The sequence below is a fragment of the Hyperolius riggenbachi genome, unplaced genomic scaffold, assembly GCF_040937935.1.
Source record: "Hyperolius riggenbachi isolate aHypRig1 unplaced genomic scaffold, aHypRig1.pri scaffold_264, whole genome shotgun sequence".
Classification (NCBI taxonomy): domain Eukaryota; kingdom Metazoa; phylum Chordata; class Amphibia; order Anura; family Hyperoliidae; genus Hyperolius; species Hyperolius riggenbachi.
In genome coordinates this window covers 81,990-103,215 of record NW_027152475.1, presented here as the reverse complement: position 1 = coordinate 103,215, position 21,226 = coordinate 81,990, and the positions used below count along the sequence as shown (strand labels likewise).

Here is a 21,226-nt window from a genome sequence, read left to right as displayed (position 1 = left end):
CAGAGTATTAATACTGCACACGTAGCTGCAGACACAGAGAGAGTACTAATACTGCACACGTAGCTGCGGACAGAGAGAGTATTAATACTGCACACGTAGCTGCGGGCACAGAGAGAGTATTAATACTGCACACGTAGCTGCGGACACAGAGAGAGTACTAATACTGCACACGTAGCTGCGGACACAGAGAGGGTATTAATACTGCACACGTAGCTGCGGATACAGAGAGAGTATTAATACTGCACACGTAGCTGCGGACACAGAGAGAGTACTAATACTGCACACGTAGCTGCGGACACAGAGAGGGTATTAATACTGCACACGTAGCTGCGGATACAGAGAGAGTATTAATACTGCACACGTAGCTGCGGATACAGAGAGAGTACTAATACTGCACACGTAGCTGCGGACACAGAGAGGGTATTAATACTGCACATGTAGCTGCGGATACAGAGAGAGTATTAATACTGCACACGTAGCTGCGGATACAGAGAGAGTACTAATACTGCACACGTAGCTGCGGACGAGGGGGGAGTGTATATACTGTCCACACGTAGCTGCGGACACAGAGAGAGTATGAATACTGCACACGTAGCTGCGGATACAGAGAGTATTAATACTACACACGTAGCTGCGGACACAGGGAGAGTACTAATACTGCACACGTAGCTGCGGACACAGGGAGAGCATTGATACTGCACACGTAGCTGCGGATACAGAGAGAGTATTAATTCTGCACACATAGCTGCGGATACAGAGAGAGTATTAATACTGCACACGTAGCTGCGGACACAGAGAGAGTATTAATACTGCACACATAGCTGCGGGCACAGAGAGAGTACTAATACTGCACACGTAGCAGCGGACACAGAGTATTAATACTGCACACGTAGCTGCGGATACAGAGAGAGTACTAATACTGCACACGTAGCTGCGGACACAGAGAGAGTATTAATACTGCACACGTAGCATGCGGACACAGAGAGAGTATTAATACTGCACACGTAGCTGCGGATACAGAGAGAGTATTAATACTGCACACATAACTGCGGACACAGAGAGAGTATTAATACTGCACACGTAGCTGCGGACACAGAGAGAGTACTAATACTGCACACGTAGCTGCGGACGAGGGGGGAGTGTATATACTGTCCACACATAGCTGCGGACACAGAGAGAGTATGAATACTGCACACGTAGCTGCGGATACAAAGAGTATTAATACTGCACACGTAGCTGCGGATACAGAGAGAGTATTAATACTGCACACGTAGCTGGGGACACAGAGAGAGTATTAATACTGCACACGTAGCTGCGGACACAGAGAGAGTACTAATACTGCACACGTAGCTGCGGACGAGGGGGGAGTGTATATACTGTCCACACGTAGCTGCGGACACAGAGAGAGTATGAATACTGCACACGTAGCTGCGGATACAGAGAGTATTAATACTACACACGTAGCTGCGGATACAGAGAGAGTATTAATACTGCACACGTAGCTGCGGATACAGAGAGTACTAATACTGCACACGTAGCTGCGGACACAGGGAGAGTACTAATACTGCACACGTAGCTGCGGACACAGAGAGAGCATTGATACTGCACACGTAGCTGCGGATACAGAGAGAGTATTAATTCTGCACACATAGCTGCGGATACAGAGAGAGTATTAATACTGCACACGTAGCTGCGGACACAGGAAGAGTATTAATACTGCACACAACTGCGCACACAGAGAGAGTACTAATACTGCACACGTAGCTGCGGACGAGGGGGGAGTGTATATACTGTTCACACGTATCTGCGGCCACAAAGAGAGTATGAATACTGCACACGTAGCAGCGGATACAGAGAGTATTAATACTGCACTCGTAGCTGCGGATACAGAGAGAGTATTAATACTGCACACGTAGCTGCGGACACAGAGAGAGTATTAATACTGCACACGTAGCTGCGGACACAGAGAGAGTATGAATACTGCACACGTAGCTGCGGATACAGAGAGTATTAATACTGCACACGTAGCTGCGGATACAGAGAGAGTAATAATACTGCACACGTAGCTGCGGATACAGAGAGTACTAATACTGCACACGTAGCTGCGGACACAGAGAGAGTATTAATACTGCACACGTAGCTGCAGACACAGGGAGAGTACTAATACTGCACACGTAGCTGCGGACACAGAGAGAGCATTGATACTGCACACGCAGCTGCGGACACAGGGAGAGTATTAATACTGCACACGTAGCTGCGGACACAGAGTATTAATACTGCACACGTAGCTGCGGATACAGAGAGAGTATTAATACTGCACACATAGCTGCGGATACAGAGAGAGTATTAATACTGCACACGTAGCTGCGGACACAGGGAGAGTATTAATACTGCACACATAGCTGCGGACACAGTGAGAGTATTAATACTGCACACGTAGCTGCGGACACAGGGAGAGTATTAATACTGCACACAACTACGGACACAGAGAGAGTACTAATACTGCACACGTAGCTGCGGACGAGGGGGGAGTGTATATACTGTCCACACGTAGCTGCGGACACAAAGAGAGTATGAATACTGCACACGTAGTTTCGGATACCGAGAGTATTAATACTGCACACGTAGCTGCGGATACAGAGAGAGTATTAATACTGCACACGTAGCTGCGGATACAGAGAGAGTATGAATACTGCACACGTAGCTGCGGATACAAAGAGTATTAATACTGCACACGTAGCTGCAGATACAGAGAGAGTATTAATACTGCACACGTAGCTGCGGATACAGAGAGAGTATTAATACTGCACACGTAGCTGGGGACACAGAGAGAGTATTAATACTGCACACGTAGCTGCGGACACAGAGAGAGTACTAATACTGCACACGTAGCTGCGGACGAGGGGGGAGTGTATATACTGTCCACACGTAGCTGCGGACACAGAGAGAGTATGAATACTGCACACGTAGCTGCGGATACAGAGAGTATTAATACTACACACGTAGCTGCGGACACAGGGAGAGTACTAATACTGCACACGTAGCTGCGGACACAGAGAGTACTAATACTGCACACGTAGCTGCGGACACAGAGAGTACTAATACTGCACGTAGCTGCGGACACAGGGAGAGTACTAATACTGCACACGTAGCTGCGGATACAGAGAGAGTATTAATTCTGCACACATAGCTGCGGATACAGAGAGAGTATTAATACTGCACACGTAGCTGCGGACACAGGAAGAGTATTAATACTGCACACAACTGCGGACACAGAGAGAGTACTAATACTGCACACGTAGCTGCGGGCGAGGGGGGAGTGTATATACTGTTCACACGTATCTGCGGCCACAAAGAGAGTATGAATACTGCACACGTAGCTGCGGATACAGAGAGTATTAATACTGCACACGTAGCTGCGGATACAGAGAGAGTATTAATACTGCACACGTAGCTGCGGATACAGAGAGAGTATTAATACTGCACACGTAGCTGCGGATACAGAGAGAGTATTAATACTGCACACGTAGCTGCGGATACAGAAAGAGCATGAATACTGCACACATAGCTGCGGATACAAAAATAATGTGAATGAGCAGCAATCGCGGAGGACACACAATGAATAGGAATGAGCAGTGACCGCGGAGGACACACAATGAATAGGAATGAGCAGCAATTGCGGAGGACACACAATGAATAGGAATGAGCAGCAATCGCAGCGGACACACAATGAATAGGAATGCGCAGCAACCGCGGCGGACACACAATGAATAAGAATGAGCAGTGACCGCGGAGGACACACAATGAATAGGAATGAGCAGTGACCGCGGAGGACACACAATGAATAGGAATGAGCAGTGACCGCGGAGGACACACAATGAATAGGAATGAGCAGCAATCGCGGAGGACACACAATGACAAGGAATGAGCAGCAATCGCGGAGGACACACAATGAATAGGAATGAGCAGTGACCGCGGAGGACACACAATGAATAGGAATGAGCAGTGACCGCGGAGGACACACAATGAATAGGAATGAGCAGTGACCGCGGAGGACACACAATGAATAGGAATGAGCAGTGACCGCGGAGGACACACAATGAATAGGAATGAGCAGCAATCGCGGAGGACACACAATGAATAGGAATGAGCAGCGACCGCGGAGGACACACAATGAATAGGAATGAGCAGCAATCGCGGAGGACACACAATGAATAGGAATGAGCAGTGACCGCGGAGGACACACAATGAATAGGAATGAGCAGTGACCGCGGAGGACACACAATGAATAGGAATGAGCAGTGACCGCGGAGGACACACAATGACAAGGAATGAGCAGCAATCGCGGAGGACACACAATGAATAGGAATGAGCAGTGACCGCGGAGGACACACAATGACAAGGAATGAGCAGCAATCGCGGAGGACACACAATGACAAGGAATGAGCAGCGACCGCGGCGGATTCCATCCGTGATTGGCCAATGTGTGCCGAGTATTCCGTTACTCACAGTGTCCGGTCCTCCGGCTCCCTCTCCGGACTGTGCACAGCCTCAAATGCCAGGTCTGTGAACTCGCAGCGGTGATATTCTCCTAGATTGACGGGACAGGACCGCAGGGAGCCGCTGCGCACTCGCCACAGACGCACGTTGTCTTTCCCGCAGGAAACCATCCTGTAGTGTGCAGGGAAAATACGATATATAAGTACAATGCAGACAGATATCACTCATCAACCCCTCCTGAGCGCTCCATTACCTGGTGTCATCGAAGAAGGCGATCTTCATGGTCTGGATGTCCACGTCGGTGTGAGCTTTAGCCAGGACCTTCACCTCCCCGCTGCGACCGGCCTGCGAGGTGTTCCACAGTACCACCATCTGCCCAAACAAAACACAACACTTATTGCAACAGTGGTGCAGTCTGACCTCAAACTCTCAGGGGAGAATGGGGGCATACATCCAAACTGGTGGCAGGAGATTAGGCCGCAGGGTAAAGCCGGCTTCCCCTGCTCCTGCACAAGTCCTAGCGGCGTAGATTACTATTCCCCTCTAGGTGCCATGGACTCAGAGGTAAGAAGCAATTCAGGTGATATTGCTGGTGGCTGAATTCCAGTGTTTATCTCGTAATTTGGGCTCCATCGTTTGCTGGCGCCCTATTTACTCTCTGAGTGCTGCTATAGAGTAATTCCCAGAACAGCCTATGGCAGCGCTCAGATATCCGTCACTATTTCTCCCTGCTTGCAGAATGGGGGGGGTGCTGCTGAACACATCGCTCCCTTATTTGTGAGAAGGCCACATCAGTAACTCCTGAATGTGGACTACTGTGACCATGTGAGAGGCGTGTCCTGCGGGACTCACCAGATAGGAAACCACAAGTAGTAAGTCCAGCAGTATCCTGGATGGAAAGGACAGCTCCGCACAAGGAACCAGCAAACCACAGAATGGCTGGTGGAGAACTCCAGCCTGACCCCACTCGTGTCCGCCAGCAACCAGGCTTCTCACATTCCCTAGGCTGAAAATGTGGGTGAAAATCCAACCTCTCCACTCAAGGAAATGAAAGAACCACAATAGCCAATCAGGCAAGAAGTCTATTGCAATCAACCTCAATAACAACCCATTTAACGTGCGTACATTCCCGCTTCATTACCTACATAATATGCCTAATGACTAGAAATAAAACAAACATATACCTGATGAAGAAGGAGTGTAAACACGCGAAACGCATTGTGTGAGCTCAATATATACGACACAACTGACAGGTTGCCAAGCGCAAGCCCCCCCCCCCACAGCCTGGCCAGACTCAGAGGAGACTTCTGATCACCTGAGGTTTATACGACAGGCTCTGACATACCTGACAGGTTACCCAGCACACCACACACACCCCGGCCTGGCCAGACTCAGAGGAGAGACGTCTGATCACCTGAGGTTTATACGACAGGCTCTGACATACCTGACAGGTTACCCAGCACACCACACACACCCCGGCCTGGCCAGACTCAGAGGAGACGTCTGATCACCTGAGGATTATACGGCAGGCTCTGACATACCTGACAGGTTACCCAGCACACCACACACACCCCGGCCTGGCCAGACTCAGAGGAGACGTCTGATCACCTGAGGATTATACGGCAGGCTCTGACATACCTGACAGGTTACCCAGCACACCACACACACACCACCGGCCTGGCCAGACTCAGAGGAGAGACGTCTGATCACCTGAGGATTATACGACAGGCTCTGACATACCTGACAGGTTACCCAGCACATCACACACACCCCCGGCCTGGCCAGACTCAGAGGGGAGACGTCTGATCACCTGAGGTTTATACGACAGGCTCTGACACACCTGACAGGATACCCAGCACACCACACACCTGGCCCGGCCAGACTCAGAGGAGAGACGTCTGATCACCTGAGGATTATACGACACAACTAACAGGTTGCCAAGCGCACCCCCCCCCACGGCCTGGCCAGACTCAGAGGAGAGGCGTCTGATCACCTGAGGTTTATACGACAGGTTCTGACATACCTGACAGGTTACCCAGCACATCACACACACCCCCGGCCTGGCCAGACTCAGAGGAGAGACGTCTGATCACCTGAGGATTATACGACAGGTTCTGACATACCTGACAGGTTACCCAGCACACCACACCCCCGGCCTGGCCAGACACAGAGGAGAAACGTCTGATCACCTGAGGTTTATACGACAGGCTCTGACATACCTGACAGGTTACCCAGCACACCACACACACGGCCGGGCCAGACTCAGGGGAGAGACGTCTGATCACCTGAGGTTTATACGACAGGCTCTGACATACCTGACAGGTTACCCAGCACACCACACACACGGCCTGGCCAGACTCAGGGGAGAGACGTCTGATCACCTGAGGTTTATACGACAGGCTCTGACATACCTGACAGGTTACCCAGCACACCACACACACCCCCGGCCTGGCCAGACTCAGAGGAGAGACGTCTGATCACCTGAGGTTTATACAACAGGTTCTGACATACCTGACAGGTCACCCAGCACACCACACACACCACCGGCCTGGCCAGACTCAGAGGAGAGACGTCTGATCACCTGAGGATTATACGACAGGTTCTGACATACCTGACAGGTTACCCAGCACACCACACACACACCACCGGCCTGGCCAGACTCAGAGGAGAGACGTCTGATCACCTGAGGTTTATACAACAGGCTCTGACATACCTGACAGGTTACCCAGCACACCACACACACCCCCGGCCTGGCCAGACTCAGAGGAGAGACGTCTGATCACCTGAGGTTTATACAACAGGCTCTGACATACCTGACAGGTTACCCAGCACACCACACACCTGGCCTGGCCAGACTCAGAGGAGAGACGTCTGATCACCTGAGGATTATACGACAGGTTCTGACATACCTGACAGGTTACCCAGCACACCACACCCCCCCGGCCTGGCCAGACTCAGAGGAGGGACATCTGATCACCTGAGGTTTATACAACAGGCTCTGACATACCTGACAGGTTACCCAGCACACCACACACACCCCGGCCTGGCCAGACTCAGAGGAGACGTCTGATCACCTGAGGATTATACGACAGGTTCTGACATACCGGACAGGTTACCCAGCACACCACACACCCCCGGCCTGGCCAGACTCAGAGGAGACGTCTGATCACCTGAGGATTATACGGCAGGCTCTGACATACCTGACAGGTTACCCAGCACACCACACACCTGGCCTGGCCAGACTCAGAGGAGAGACGTCTGATCACCTGAGGATTATACGACAGGTTCTGACATACCTGACAGGTTACCCAGCACACCACACCCCCCCGGCCTGGCCAGACTCAGAGGAGGGACGTCTGATCACCTGAGGTTTATACAACAGGCTCTGACATACCTGACAGGTTACCCAGCACACCACACACACCCCGGCCTGGCCAGACTCAGAGGAGACGTCTGATCACCTGAGGATTATACGACAGGTTCTGACATACCGGACAGGTTACCCAGCACACCACACACCCCCGGCCTGGCCAGACTCAGAGGAGAGACGTTCTAGGAAACGGTTGACCTGAGGTTTCTACAAAAGGCTCTGATATACCGGACAGGTTACCCAGCACCCCACCACCACCACCACAGCATGGCCAGACTCAGAGGGGAGAGACGTCTGATCACCTGAGGGTTACACACAGCATTCTGACACACCTTACAGGTTCTCTTGTGTTAGGAAGCTAGGAAGCATCAACAGCCTTAGCCGGGAATACCGATAACCGTACTCACCGTCTTCCCGTGTCCGTCCTTCCCGACACCGCACAGAACTGAGCCGCTGTGGGAGAAGCTGATGAGAGAACAGAGGGTGGTGAGTATATAACAGTCCCCAGTGTATGAACAATATTACCAGCAGACCTCACTATCTCCCCTACAAGGGGCAGGAGTAATTATAGCTGCAGACTCTCCTAATGGCGGACACAGGAAAGGGCTCCAGGCTCAGGGTCATAATGGGAGGTCTGGGGACGTGACACAGGGGGCAGGGCCTGTCTTACCCTCATCCTCCTTCTAAGAGAGCAGAGTCTGGCTAATTACAGGTGGGCGGGGTGGGAGGAGGAGCCAGACACTTGGGGCGGGGAATGTGGGGGCCAGAGAGACATGAAACTCCCAAAGGTAAAACTTTGCAGAGGTAAGTATGTGAGAGGATTGGGGTCCTTGTTGTGTTAGCCGGGTGAACTTGAAATGTGTGGACGGTTCTGTGAGTTATTGGCACACCTGCTCCCCCTAAAGGTCATATGTGAATATGCAGCTAAATGACATAAATCATGTAGACTGCGTGTAGCTTTCCAAAACTAGTGAAAACTGCCAGACACACACAGGGATGCGAGTGTAGTAGCACACAGGGAGCCACTGTCACCGACTGCTGAAAATTCCAGTGTTTGTTCACTCCACTCATGTGGACGGCCCCAGTCAGGCCACGTGGGCGGCCCCAGTCAGGCCACGTGGGCGGCCCCAGTCAGGCCAGGGGCGGCCCCAGTCAGGCCATGTGGGCGGCCCCAGTCAGGCCAGGGGCGGCTCCAGTCAGGCCAGAGGCGGGGACCGCACACCTTGCACAGTCCTGCTCATAAGGGGTGAGATTTGCTAGTGGCTCCATTCTCTGACCGGCCCAGATAGAGTAAGACGGCATAAATGTGAGACTTGTGTGCAGCAGTTTTTAGACAACTGGGGGATCGATAGGAAACCAATTATCTGTAGTAATAATAATGAACTGGACATCACGCTAGGCATCCTGAACACTGCACTGTAAAGGGGCTACATGTAATTAGTGGGGGTGACGTGTGTGTTCTGTAAAGGGGCGGGGCTTCTCACCTGAGGCGGGACACTGGGTGTGATGGGAAGGGAGAGGTGACACGTATGCGCTCTATATGGGGGCGGGGCTTCTCACGAGACGGGACACTGGGTGTGATGGGAAGGGGGAGGTGCCACGTGTGCGTTCTGTAAAGGGGCGGGGCTTCTCACCTGAGGCGGGACACGGAGTGTGATGGGAAGGGGGAGGTGACACGTATGCGCTCTATATGGGGGCGGGGCTTCTCACGAGACGGGACACTGGGTGTGATGGGAAGGGGGAGGTGCCACGTGTGCGTTCTGTAAAGGGGCGGGGCTTCTCACCTGAGGCGGGACACGGAGTGTGATGGGAAGGGGGAGGTGACATGTATGCGCTCTGTGAAGGGGCAGGCTTCTCACCTGAGACGGGACACTGGGTGTGATGGGAAGGGGGAGGTGACACGTATGCGCTCTATAAAGGGGCGGGGCTTCTCACCTGAGCCAGGACACGGAGTGGGCGTGGGTTCTGAACATAGTGAGACACGTGCCTTTCTGGAAGTGCCAGAGGCGCACCATACCGAGGCTGCCGGTCTGTGCCGAGGCAAGGAGGGTGCAGCTTCCATTCAGTGCCAGCGTCGACACCTGCAGGGAACAAAGGAGCATCATCCAGGATACAGAAATCACAACATGGCCCAGCATCTGCACTGACTGCTGCTCAGAGCTCCGCCTCCCCAGACCACTAATCAGAGCTCCGCCTTCACAGACTGCTGCTCAGAGCCCTGCCTCCCAGATCCCACCTCCCCAGACCGCTGATCAGAGCCCCGCCTCCCCAGACCGCTAATCAGAGCCCCGCCTCCCCAGACCACTAATCAGAGCTCCGCCTTCACAGACTGCTAGTCAGAGCTCTGCCTTCATAGACAGCTGCTCAGAGCCCCGCCTCCCAGATACCACCTCCCACACTGCTGATCAGAGCCCCACCTCCCAAGACAATCAGAGCTCCGCCTTCACAGACAGCTGATCAGAGCTCCGCCCCCCTGACTGCTGCTCAGACCCGCCTCCCAGATTCTACTTCCCCAGACCGCTAATCAGAGCCCCTCCTCCCCAGACAATCAAAGCTCCACCTTCAGACAGCTGATCCGAGCTCCGCCCCCCTGACTGCTGCTCAGAGACCCGTCTCCCAGATACCACCTCCCCAGACCGCTAATCAGAACCCAGCCTCCTGACTGCTACTCAGAGAACCGCCTTCCCAGACTGCTAATCAGAGCCCCACGTCCCCAGACCACTTATCAGACTACCGCTTCCCCTGATTGCTGATCAGAGCCCCACCTTCCCCCAGACCGCTAATCAGAGCCCCACCTCCCCGACTGCTGGTCAGAGCCCCGTCTCTCCTGAATGCTGGACAAAGCCCCGCTTCCCTAGTCTGCTTGTCAGAGTCTCGCCTCCCCAATCTCTCTGCCAGAGTCCCGCCTCCCCTTGCACTGATCACTGTTATAGGCCCCGCCTCCACTTGTAATCCCAGAGCTTGGAAAGCTGTTAAGCAGCAGACAGACAAACCTTGTCAGTGTGGCCCAAGAAGAAGCGCTGATCTCCGCTTTCCACGTTGAGAACCACAATAACGCTGTGGCAAGGATAGACCACGGAGCAGCCGGTCACTGTCCACAGGGCCTAGAAGAAGCAGAGGATTCTGGGATTGGAGGGGGTGATACAGGCACAGTATGGGCTGCTCTCATGCTGATGGCCTGGCCTATAACACAGAAGATGCTGGTGCTACATAAGCCAATAATGGAGCAGAGGATTCTGGGATTGGATGGGGTGATACAGGCACAGTATGGGCTGCTCTCATGCTGATGGCCTGGCCTATAACACAGGAGATGCTGGTGCTACATAAGCCAATAATGGAGCAGAGGATTCTGGGATTGGATGGGGTGATACAGGCACAGTATGGGCTGCTGCTCTCATGCTGATGGCCTGGCCTATAACACAGAAGATGCTGGTGCTACATAAGCCAATAATGGAGCAGAGGATTCTGGGATTGGATGGGGTGATACAGGCACAGTATGGGCTGCTCTCATGCTGATGGCCTGGCCTATAACACAGGAGATGCTGGGGCTACATAAGCCAATAATGGAGCAGAGGATTCTGGGATTGGATGGGGTGATACAGGCACAGTATGGGCTGCTCTCATGCTGATGGCCTGGCCTATAACACAGGAGATGCTGGGGCTACATAAGCCAATAATGGAGCAGAGGATTCTGGGATTGGAGGGGGTGATACAGGCACAGTATGGGCTGCTGCTCTCATGCTGATGGCCTGGCCTATAACACAGAAGGTGCTGGAGCTACATAAGCCAATAATGGAGCAGAGGATTCTGGGATTGGATGGAGTGATACAGGCACAGTATGGGCTGCTCTCATGCTGATGGCCTGGCCTATAACACAGAAGATGCTGGTGCTACATAAGCCAATAATGAAGCAGAGGACTCTGGGATTGGAGGGGGTGATACAGGCACAGTATGGGCTGCTGCTCTCATGCTGATGGCCTGGCCTATAACACAGAAGATGCTGGTGCTACATAAGCCAATAATGGAGCAGAGGATTCTGGGATTGGATGGGGTGATACAGGCACAGTATGGGCTGCTGCTCTCATGCTGATGGCCTGGCCTATAACACAGAAGATGCTGGTGCTACATAAGCCAATAATGGAGCAGAGGATTCTGGGATTGGATGGGGTGATACAGGCACAGTATGGGCTGCTGCTCTCATGCTGATGGCCTGGCCTATAACACAGAAGATGCTGGTGCTACATAAGCCAATAATGGAGCAGAGGATTCTGGGATTGGATGGGGTGATACAGGCACAGTATGGGCTGCTGCTGTCATGCTGATGGCCTGGCCTATAACACAGAAGATGCTGGTGCTACATAAGCCAATAATGGAGCAGAGGATTCTGGGATTGGATGGGGTGATACAGGCACAGTATGGGCTGCTCTCATGCTGATGGCCTGGCCTATAACACAGGAGATGCTGGTGCTACATAAGCCAATAATGGAGCAGAGGATTCTGGGATTGGATGGGGTGATAAAGGCACAGTATGGGCTGCTCTCATGCTGATGGCCTGGCCTATAACACAGAGGATGCTGGTGCTACATAAGCCAATAATGAAGCAGAGGATTCTGGGATTGGAGGGGGTGATACAGGCACAGTATGGGCTGCTGCTCTCATGCTGATGGTCAGGCCTATAACACAGAAGATGCTGGGGCTACATAAGCCAATAATGGAGCAGAGGATTCTGGGATTGGAGGGGGTGATACAGGCACAGTATGGGCTGCTCTCATGCTGATGGCCTGGCCTATAACACAGAAGATGCTGGGGCTACATAAGCCAATAATGGAGCAGAGGATTCTGGGATTGGATGGGGTGATACAGGCACAGTATGGGCTGCTGTCATGCTGATGGCCTGGCCTATAACACAGAAGATGCTGGGGCTACATAAGCCAATAATGGAGCAGAGGATTCTGGGATTGGATGGGGTGATACAGGCACAGTATGGGCTGCTGCTCTCATGCTGATGGCCTGGCCTATAACACAGAAGGTGCTGGAGCTACATAAGCCAATAATGGAGCAGAGGATTCTGGGATTGGATGGGGTGATACAGGCACAGTATGGGCTGCTGCTCTCATGCTGATGGTCTGGCCTATAACACAGAAGATGCTGGTGCTACATAAGCCAATAATGAAGCAGAGGATTCTGGGATTGGAGGGGGTGATACAGGCACAGTATGGGGTGCTCTCATGCTGATGGCCTGGCCTATAACACAGAAGATGCTGGTGCTACATAAGCCAATAATGAAGCAGAGGATTCTGGGATTGGAGGGGGTGATACAGGCACAGTATGGGCTGCTGCTCTCATGCTGATGGCCTGGCCTATAACACAGAAGATGCTGGGGCTACATAAGCCAATAATGGAGCAGAGGATTCTGGGATTGGATGGGGTGATACAGGCACAGTATAGGCTGCTTTCATGCTGATGGTCTGGCCTATAACACAGAAGATGCTGGTGCTACATAAGCCAATAATGGAGCAGAGGATTCTGGGATTGGAGGGGGTGATACAGGCACAGTATGGGCTGCTGCTCTCATGCTGATGGCCTGGCCTATAACACAGAAGATGCTGGTGCTACATAAGCCAATAATGGAGCAGAGGATTCTGGGATTGGATGGAGTGATACAGGCACAGTATGGGCTGCTGCTCTCATGCTGGTGGCCTGGCCTATAACACAGGAGATGCTGGTGCTACATAAGCCAATAATGGAGCAGAGGATTCTGGGATTGGATGGGGTGATACAGGCACAGTATGGGCTGCTCTCATGCTGATGGCCTGGCCTATAACACAGAAGATGCTGGTGCTACATAAGCCAATAATGGAGCAGAGGATTCTGAGATTGGATGGGGCGATACAGGCACAGTATGGGCTGCTGCTCTCATGCTGATGGTCAGGCCTATAACACAGAAGATGCTGGGGCTACATAAGCCAATAATGGAGCAGAGGATTCTGGGATTGGATGGGGTGATACAGGCACAGTATGGGCTGCTCTCATGCTGATGGCCTGGTCTATAACACAGAAGATGCTGGTGCTACATAAGCCAATAATGGAGCAGAGGATTCTGAGATTGGATGGGGCGATACAGGCACAGTATGGGCTGCTGCTCTCATGCTGATGGTCAGGCCTATAACACAGAAGATGCTGGGGCTACATAAGCCAATAATGGAGCAGAGGATTCTGGGATTGGATGGGGTGATACAGGCACAGTATGGGCTGCTGCTCTCATGCTGATGGCCTGGCCTATAACACAGAAGGTGCTGGAGCTACATAAGCCAATAATGGAGCAGAGGATTCTGGGATTGGATGGGGTGATACAGGCACAGTATGGGCTGCTGCTCTCATGCTGATGGTCTGGCCTATAACACAGAAGATGCTGGTGCTACATAAGCCAATAATGAAGCAGAGGATTCTGGGATTGGAGGGGGTGATACAGGCACAGTATGGGGTGCTCTCATGCTGATGGCCTGGCCTATAACACAGAAGATGCTGGTGCTACATAAGCCAATAATGAAGCAGAGGATTCTGGGATTGGAGGGGGTGATACAGGCACAGTATGGGCTGCTGCTCTCATGCTGATGGCCTGGCCTATAACACAGAAGATGCTGGGGCTACATAAGCCAATAATGGAGCAGAGGATTCTGGGATTGGATGGGGTGATACAGGCACAGTATAGGCTGCTTTCATGCTGATGGTCTGGCCTATAACACAGAAGATGCTGGTGCTACATAAGCCAATAATGAAGCAGAGGATTCTGGGATTGGATGGGGTGATACAGGCACAGTATGGGCTGCTTTCATGCTGATGGCCTGGCCTATAACACAGAAGATGCTGGGGCTACATAAGCCAATAATGGAGCAGAGGATTCTGGGATTGGATGGGGTGATACAGGCACAGTATAGGCTGCTTTCATGCTGATGGTCTGGCCTATAACACAGAAGATGCTGGTGCTACATAAGCCAATAATGAAGCAGAGGATTCTGGGATTGGATGGGGTGATACAGGCACAGTATGGGCTGCTCTCATGCTGATGGCCTGGCCTATAACACAGAAGATGCTGGTGCTACATAAGCCAATAATGAAGCAGAGGATTCTGGGATTGGATGGGGTGATACAGGCACAGTATTTGGCTGCTCTCCTGCTGATGGCCTGGCCTATAACACAGAAGATGCTGGGGCTACATAAGCCAATAATGAAGCAGAGGATTCTGGGATTGGATGGGGTGATACAGGCACAGTATGGGCTGCTCTCATGCTGATGGCCTGGCCTATAACACAGAAGATGCTGGTGCTACATAAGCCAATAATGAAGCAGAGGATTCTGGGATTGGATGGGGTGATACAGGCACAGTATTTGGCTGCTCTCATGCTGATGGCCTGGCCTATAACACAGAAGATGCTGGGGCTACATAAGCCAATAATGAAGCAGAGGATTCTGGGATTGGATGAGGTGATACAGGCACAGTATGGGCTGCTCTCATGCTGATGGCCTGGCCTATAACACAGAAGATGCTGGTGCTACATAAGCCAATAATGGAGCAGAGGATCCTGGGATTGGATGGGGTGACACAGGCACAGTATGGGCTGCTCTCATGCTGATGGCCTGGCCTATAACACAGAAGATGCTGGTGCTACATAAGCCAATAATGGAGCAGAGGATTCTGGGATTGGATGGGGTGATACAGGCACAGTATGGGCTGCTCTCATGCTGATGGCCTGGCCTATAACACAGAAGATGCTGGTGCTACATAAGCCAATAATGGAGCAGAGGATTCTGGGATTGGATGGGGTGATACAGGCACAGTATAGGCTGCTCTCATGCTGATGGCCTGGCCTATAACACAGAAGATGCTGGGGCTACATAAGCCAATAATGGAGCAGAGGATTCTGGGATTGGATGGGGTGATACAGGCACAGTATGGGCTGCTCTCATGCTGATGGCCTGGCCTATAACACAGAAGATGCTGGGGCTACATAAGCCAATAATGGAGCAGAGGATTCTGGGATTGGATGGGGTGATACAGGCACAGTATGGGCTGCTCTCATGCTGATGGCCTGGCCTATAACACAGAAGATGCTGGGGCTACATAAGCCAATAATGGAGCAGAGGATTCTGGGATTAGATGGGGTGATACAGGCACAGTATAGGCTGCTTTCATGCTGATGGTCTGGCCTATAACACAGAAGATGCTGGTGCTACATAAGCCAATAATGAAGCAGAGGATTCTGGGATTGGATGGGGTGATACAGGCACAGTATGGGCTGCTGCTTTCATGCTGATGGCCTGGCCTATAACACAGAAGATGCTGGTGCTACATAAGCCAATAATGGAGCAGAGGATTCTGGGATTGGATGGGGTGATACAGGCACATTATGGGCTGCTGCTCTCATGCTGATGGCCTGGCCTATAACACAGAAGATGCTGGTGCTACATAAGCCAATAATGGAGCAGAGGATTCTGGGATTGGATGGGGTGATACAGGCACATTATGGGCTGCTGCTCTCATGCTGATGGTCTGGCCTATAACACAGAAGATGCTGGTGCTACATAAGCCAATAATGAAGCAGAGGATTCTGGGATTGGATGGGGTGATACGGGCACAGTATGGGCTGCTGCTTTCATGCTGATGGCCTGGCCTATAACACAGAAGATGCTGGTGCTACATAAGCCAATAATGGAGCAGAGGATTCTGGGATTGGATGGGGTGATACAGGCACAGTATGGGCTGCTGCTCTCATGCTGATGGCCTGGCCTATAACACAGAAGATGCTGGTGCTACATAAGCCAATAATGGAGCAGAGGATTCTGGGATTGGATGGGGTGATACAGGCACAGTATGGGCTGCTCTCATGCTGATGGCCTGGCCTATAACACAGGAGATGCGGGTGCTACATAAGCCAATAATGGAGCAGAGGATTCTGGGATTGGATGGGGTGATACAGGCACAGTATGGGCTGCTGCTCTCATGCTGATGGCCTGGCCTATAACACAGAAGATGCTGGTGCTACATAACCCAATAATGGAGCAGAGGATTCTGGGATTGGATGGGGTGATACAGGCACAGTATGGGCTGCTCTCATGCTGATGGCCTGGCCTATAACACAGGAGATGCGGGTGCTACATAAGCCAATAATGAAGCAGAGGATTCTGGGATTGGATGGGGTGATACAGGCACAGTATGGGCTGCTGTTCTCATGCTGATGGCCTGGCCTATAACACAGAAGATGCTGGGGCTACATAAGCCAATAATGAAGCAGAGGATTCTGGGATTGGAGGGGGTGATACAGGCACAGTATGGGCTGCTGCTCTCATGCTGATGGTCAGGCCTATAACACAGAAGATGCTGGGGCTACATAAGCCAATAATGGAGCAGAGGATTCTGGGATTGGAGGGGGTGATACAGGCACAGTATGGGCTGCTCTCATGCTGATGGCCTGGCCTATAACACAGGAGATGCTGGTGCTACATAAGCCAATAATGGAGCAGTAGATTCTGGGATTGGAGGGGGTGATACAGGCACAGTATGGGCTGCTCTCATGCTGATGGCCTGGCCTATAACACAGAAGATGCTGGTGCTACATAAGCCAATAATGGAGCAGAGGATCCTGGGATTGGATGGGGTGACACAGGCACAGTATGGGCTGCTCTCATGCTGATGGCCTGGCCTATAACACAGAAGATGCTGGTGCTACATAAGCCAATAATGGAGCAGAGGATTCTGGGATTGGAGGGGGTGATACAGGCACAGTATGGGCTGCTGCTCTCATGCTGATGGCCTGGCCTATAACACAGAAGATGCTGGTGCTACATAAGCCAATAATGGAGCAGAGGATTCTGGGATTGGATGGAGTGATACAGGCACAGAATGGGCTGCTGCTCTCATGCTGGTGGCCTGGCCTATAACACAGGAGATGCTGGTGCTACATAAGCCAATAATGGAGCAGAGGATTCTGGGATTGGATGGGGTGATACAGGCACAGTATGGGCTGCTCTCATGCTGATGGCCTGGCCTATAACACAGAAGATGCTGGTGCTACATAAGCCAATAATGGAGCAGAGGATTCTGAGATTGGATGGGGCGATACAGGCACAGTATGGGCTGCTGCTCTCATGCTGATGGTCAGGCCTATAACACAGAAGATGCTGGGGCTACATAAGCCAATAATGGAGCAGAGGATTCTGGGATTGGATGGGGTGATACAGGCACAGTATGGGCTGCTCTCATGCTGATGGCCTGGTCTATAACACAGAAGATGCTGGTGCTACATAAGCCAATAATGGAGCAGAGGATTCTGAGATTGGATGGGGCGATACAGGCACAGTATGGGCTGCTGCTCTCATGCTGATGGTCAGGCCTATAACACAGAAGATGCTGGGGCTACATAAGCCAATAATGGAGCAGAGGATTCTGGGATTGGATGGGGTGATACAGGCACAGTATGGGCTGCTGCTCTCATGCTGATGGCCTGGCCTATAACACAGAAGGTGCTGGAGCTACATAAGCCAATAATGGAGCAGAGGATTCTGGGATTGGATGGGGTGATACAGGCACAGTATGGGCTGCTGCTCTCATGCTGATGGTCTGGCCTATAACACAGAAGATGCTGGTGCTACATAAGCCAATAATGAAGCAGAGGATTCTGGGATTGGAGGGGGTGATACAGGCACAGTATGGGGTGCTCTCATGCTGATGGCCTGGCCTATAACACAGAAGATGCTGGTGCTACATAAGCCAATAATGAAGCAGAGGATTCTGGGATTGGAGGGGGTGATACAGGCACAGTATGGGCTGCTGCTCTCATGCTGATGGCCTGGCCTATAACACAGAAGATGCTGGGGCTACATAAGCCAATAATGGAGCAGAGGATTCTGGGATTGGATGGGGTGATACAGGCACAGTATAGGCTGCTTTCATGCTGATGGTCTGGCCTATAACACAGAAGATGCTGGTGCTACATAAGCCAATAATGAAGCAGAGGATTCTGGGATTGGATGGGGTGACACAGGCACAGTATGGGCTGCTCTCATGCTGATGGCCTGGCCTATAACACAGAAGATGCTGGTGCTACATAAGCCAATAATGGAGCAGAGGATTCTGGGATTGGATGGGGTGATACAGGCACAGTATGGGCTGCTCTCATGCTGATGGCCTGGCCTATAACACAGAAGATGCTGGTGCTACATAAGCCAATAATGGAGCAGAGGATTCTGGGATTGGATGGGGTGATACAGGCACAGTATAGGCTGCTCTCATGCTGATGGCCTGGCCTATAACACAGAAGATGCTGGGGCTACATAAGCCAATAATGGAGCAGAGGATTCTGGGATTGGATGGGGTGATACAGGCACAGTATGGGCTGCTCTCATGCTGATGGCCTGGCCTATAACACAGAAGATGCTGGGGCTACATAAGCCAATAATGGAGCAGAGGATTCTGGGATTGGATGGGGTGATACAGGCACAGTATGGGCTGCTCTCATGCTGATGGCCTGGCCTATAACACAGAAGATGCTGGGGCTACATAAGCCAATAATGGAGCAGAGGATTCTGGGATTAGATGGGGTGATACAGGCACAGTATAGGCTGCTTTCATGCTGATGGTCTGGCCTATAACACAGAAGATGCTGGTGCTACATAAGCCAATAATGAAGCAGAGGATTCTGGGATTGGATGGGGTGATACAGGCACAGTATGGGCTGCTGCTTTCATGCTGATGGCCTGGCCTATAACACAGAAGATGCTGGTGCTACATAAGCCAATAATGGAGCAGAGGATTCTGGGATTGGATGGGGTGATACAGGAACATTATGGGCTGCTGCTCTCATGCTGATGGCCTGGCCTATAACACAGAAGATGCTGGTGCTACATAAGCCAATAATGGAGCAGAGGATTCTGGGATTGGATGGGGTGATACAGGCACATTATGGGCTGCTGCTCTCATGCTGATGGTCTGGCCTATAACACAGAAGATGCTGGTGCTACATAAGCCAATAATGAAGCAGAGGATTCTGGGATTGGATGGGGTGATACGGGCACAGTATGGGCTGCTGCTTTCATGCTGATGGCCTGGCCTATAACACAGAAGATGCTGGTGCTACATAAGCCAATAATGGAGCAGAGGATTCTGGGATTGGATGGGGTGATACAGGCACAGTATGGGCTGCTGCTCTCATGCTGATGGCCTGGCCTATAACACAGAAGATGCTGGTGCTACATAAGCCAATAATGGAGCAGAGGATTCTGGGATTGGATGGGGTGATACAGGCACAGTATGGGCTGCTCTCATGCTGATGGCCTGGCCTATAACACAGGAGATGCGGGTGCTACATAAGCCAATAATGGAGCAGAGGATTCTGGGATTGGATGGGGTGATACAGGCACAGTATGGGCTGCTGCTCTCATGCTGATGGCCTGGCCTATAACACAGAAGATGCTGGTGCTACATAACCCAATAATGGAGCAGAGGATTCTGGGATTGGATGGGGTGATACAGGCACAGTATGGGCTGCTCTCATGCTGATGGCCTGGCCTATAACACAGGAGATGCGGGTGCTACATAAGCCAATAATGGAGCAGAGGATTCTGGGATTGGAGGGGGTGATACAGGCACAGTATGGGCTGCTGTTCTCATGCTGATGGCCTGGCCTATAACACAGAAGGTGCTGGTGCTACATAAGCCAATAATGAAGCAGAGGATTCTGGGATTGGAGGGGGTGATCCAGGCACAGTATGGGCTGCTCTCATGCTGATGGCCTGGCCTATAACACAGAAGATGCTGGGGGTACATAACCCAATAATGGAGCAGAGGATACTGGGATTGGATGAGGTGATACAGGCACAGTATGGGCTGCTCTCATGCTGATGGCCTGGCCTATAACACAGGAGATGCTGGTGCTACATAAGCCAATAATGGAGCAGAGGATTCTGGGATTGTATGGGGTGATACAGGCACAGTATGGGCTGCTGCTCTCATGCTGATGGCCTGGCCTATAACACAGAAGATGCTGGGGCTACATAAGCCAATAATGGAGCAGAGGATTCTGGGATTGGAGGGGGTGATACAGGCACAGTATGGGCTGCTGCTCTCATGCTGATGGCCTGGCCTATAACACAGAAGGTGCTGGGGCTACATAAGCCAATAATGAAGCAGAGGATTCTGGGATTGGATGGGGTGATACAGGCACAGTATGGGCTGCTCTCATGCTGATGGCCTGGCCTATAACACAGAACATGCTGGGGCTACATAAGCCAATAATGGAGCAGAGGATTCTGGGATTGGATGGGGTGATACAGGCACAGTATGGGCTGCTGCTCTCATGC

General features: G+C 51.8%; 1 protein-coding gene across 1 annotated transcript in view; it reads right to left on the bottom strand.

The window, feature by feature from the left end:
- Positions 1–21,226, bottom strand: part of LOC137543862 (WD repeat-containing protein 90-like) — a 73,467-nt gene that overhangs the window by 812 nt on the left and 51,429 nt on the right. The window contains exons 12-17 of the mRNA XM_068264932.1: positions 10,864–10,974; positions 9,806–9,951; positions 8,278–8,335; positions 4,754–4,872; positions 4,510–4,671; positions 2,542–2,628 (exon numbers count right to left, since the gene is read on the bottom strand). Of these exons, the coding sequence (XP_068121033.1) occupies positions 2,542–2,628; positions 4,510–4,671; positions 4,754–4,872; positions 8,278–8,335; positions 9,806–9,951; positions 10,864–10,974 (683 nt within the window). The remainder of the gene's footprint in view (positions 1–2,541; positions 2,629–4,509; positions 4,672–4,753; positions 4,873–8,277; positions 8,336–9,805; positions 9,952–10,863; positions 10,975–21,226) is intronic.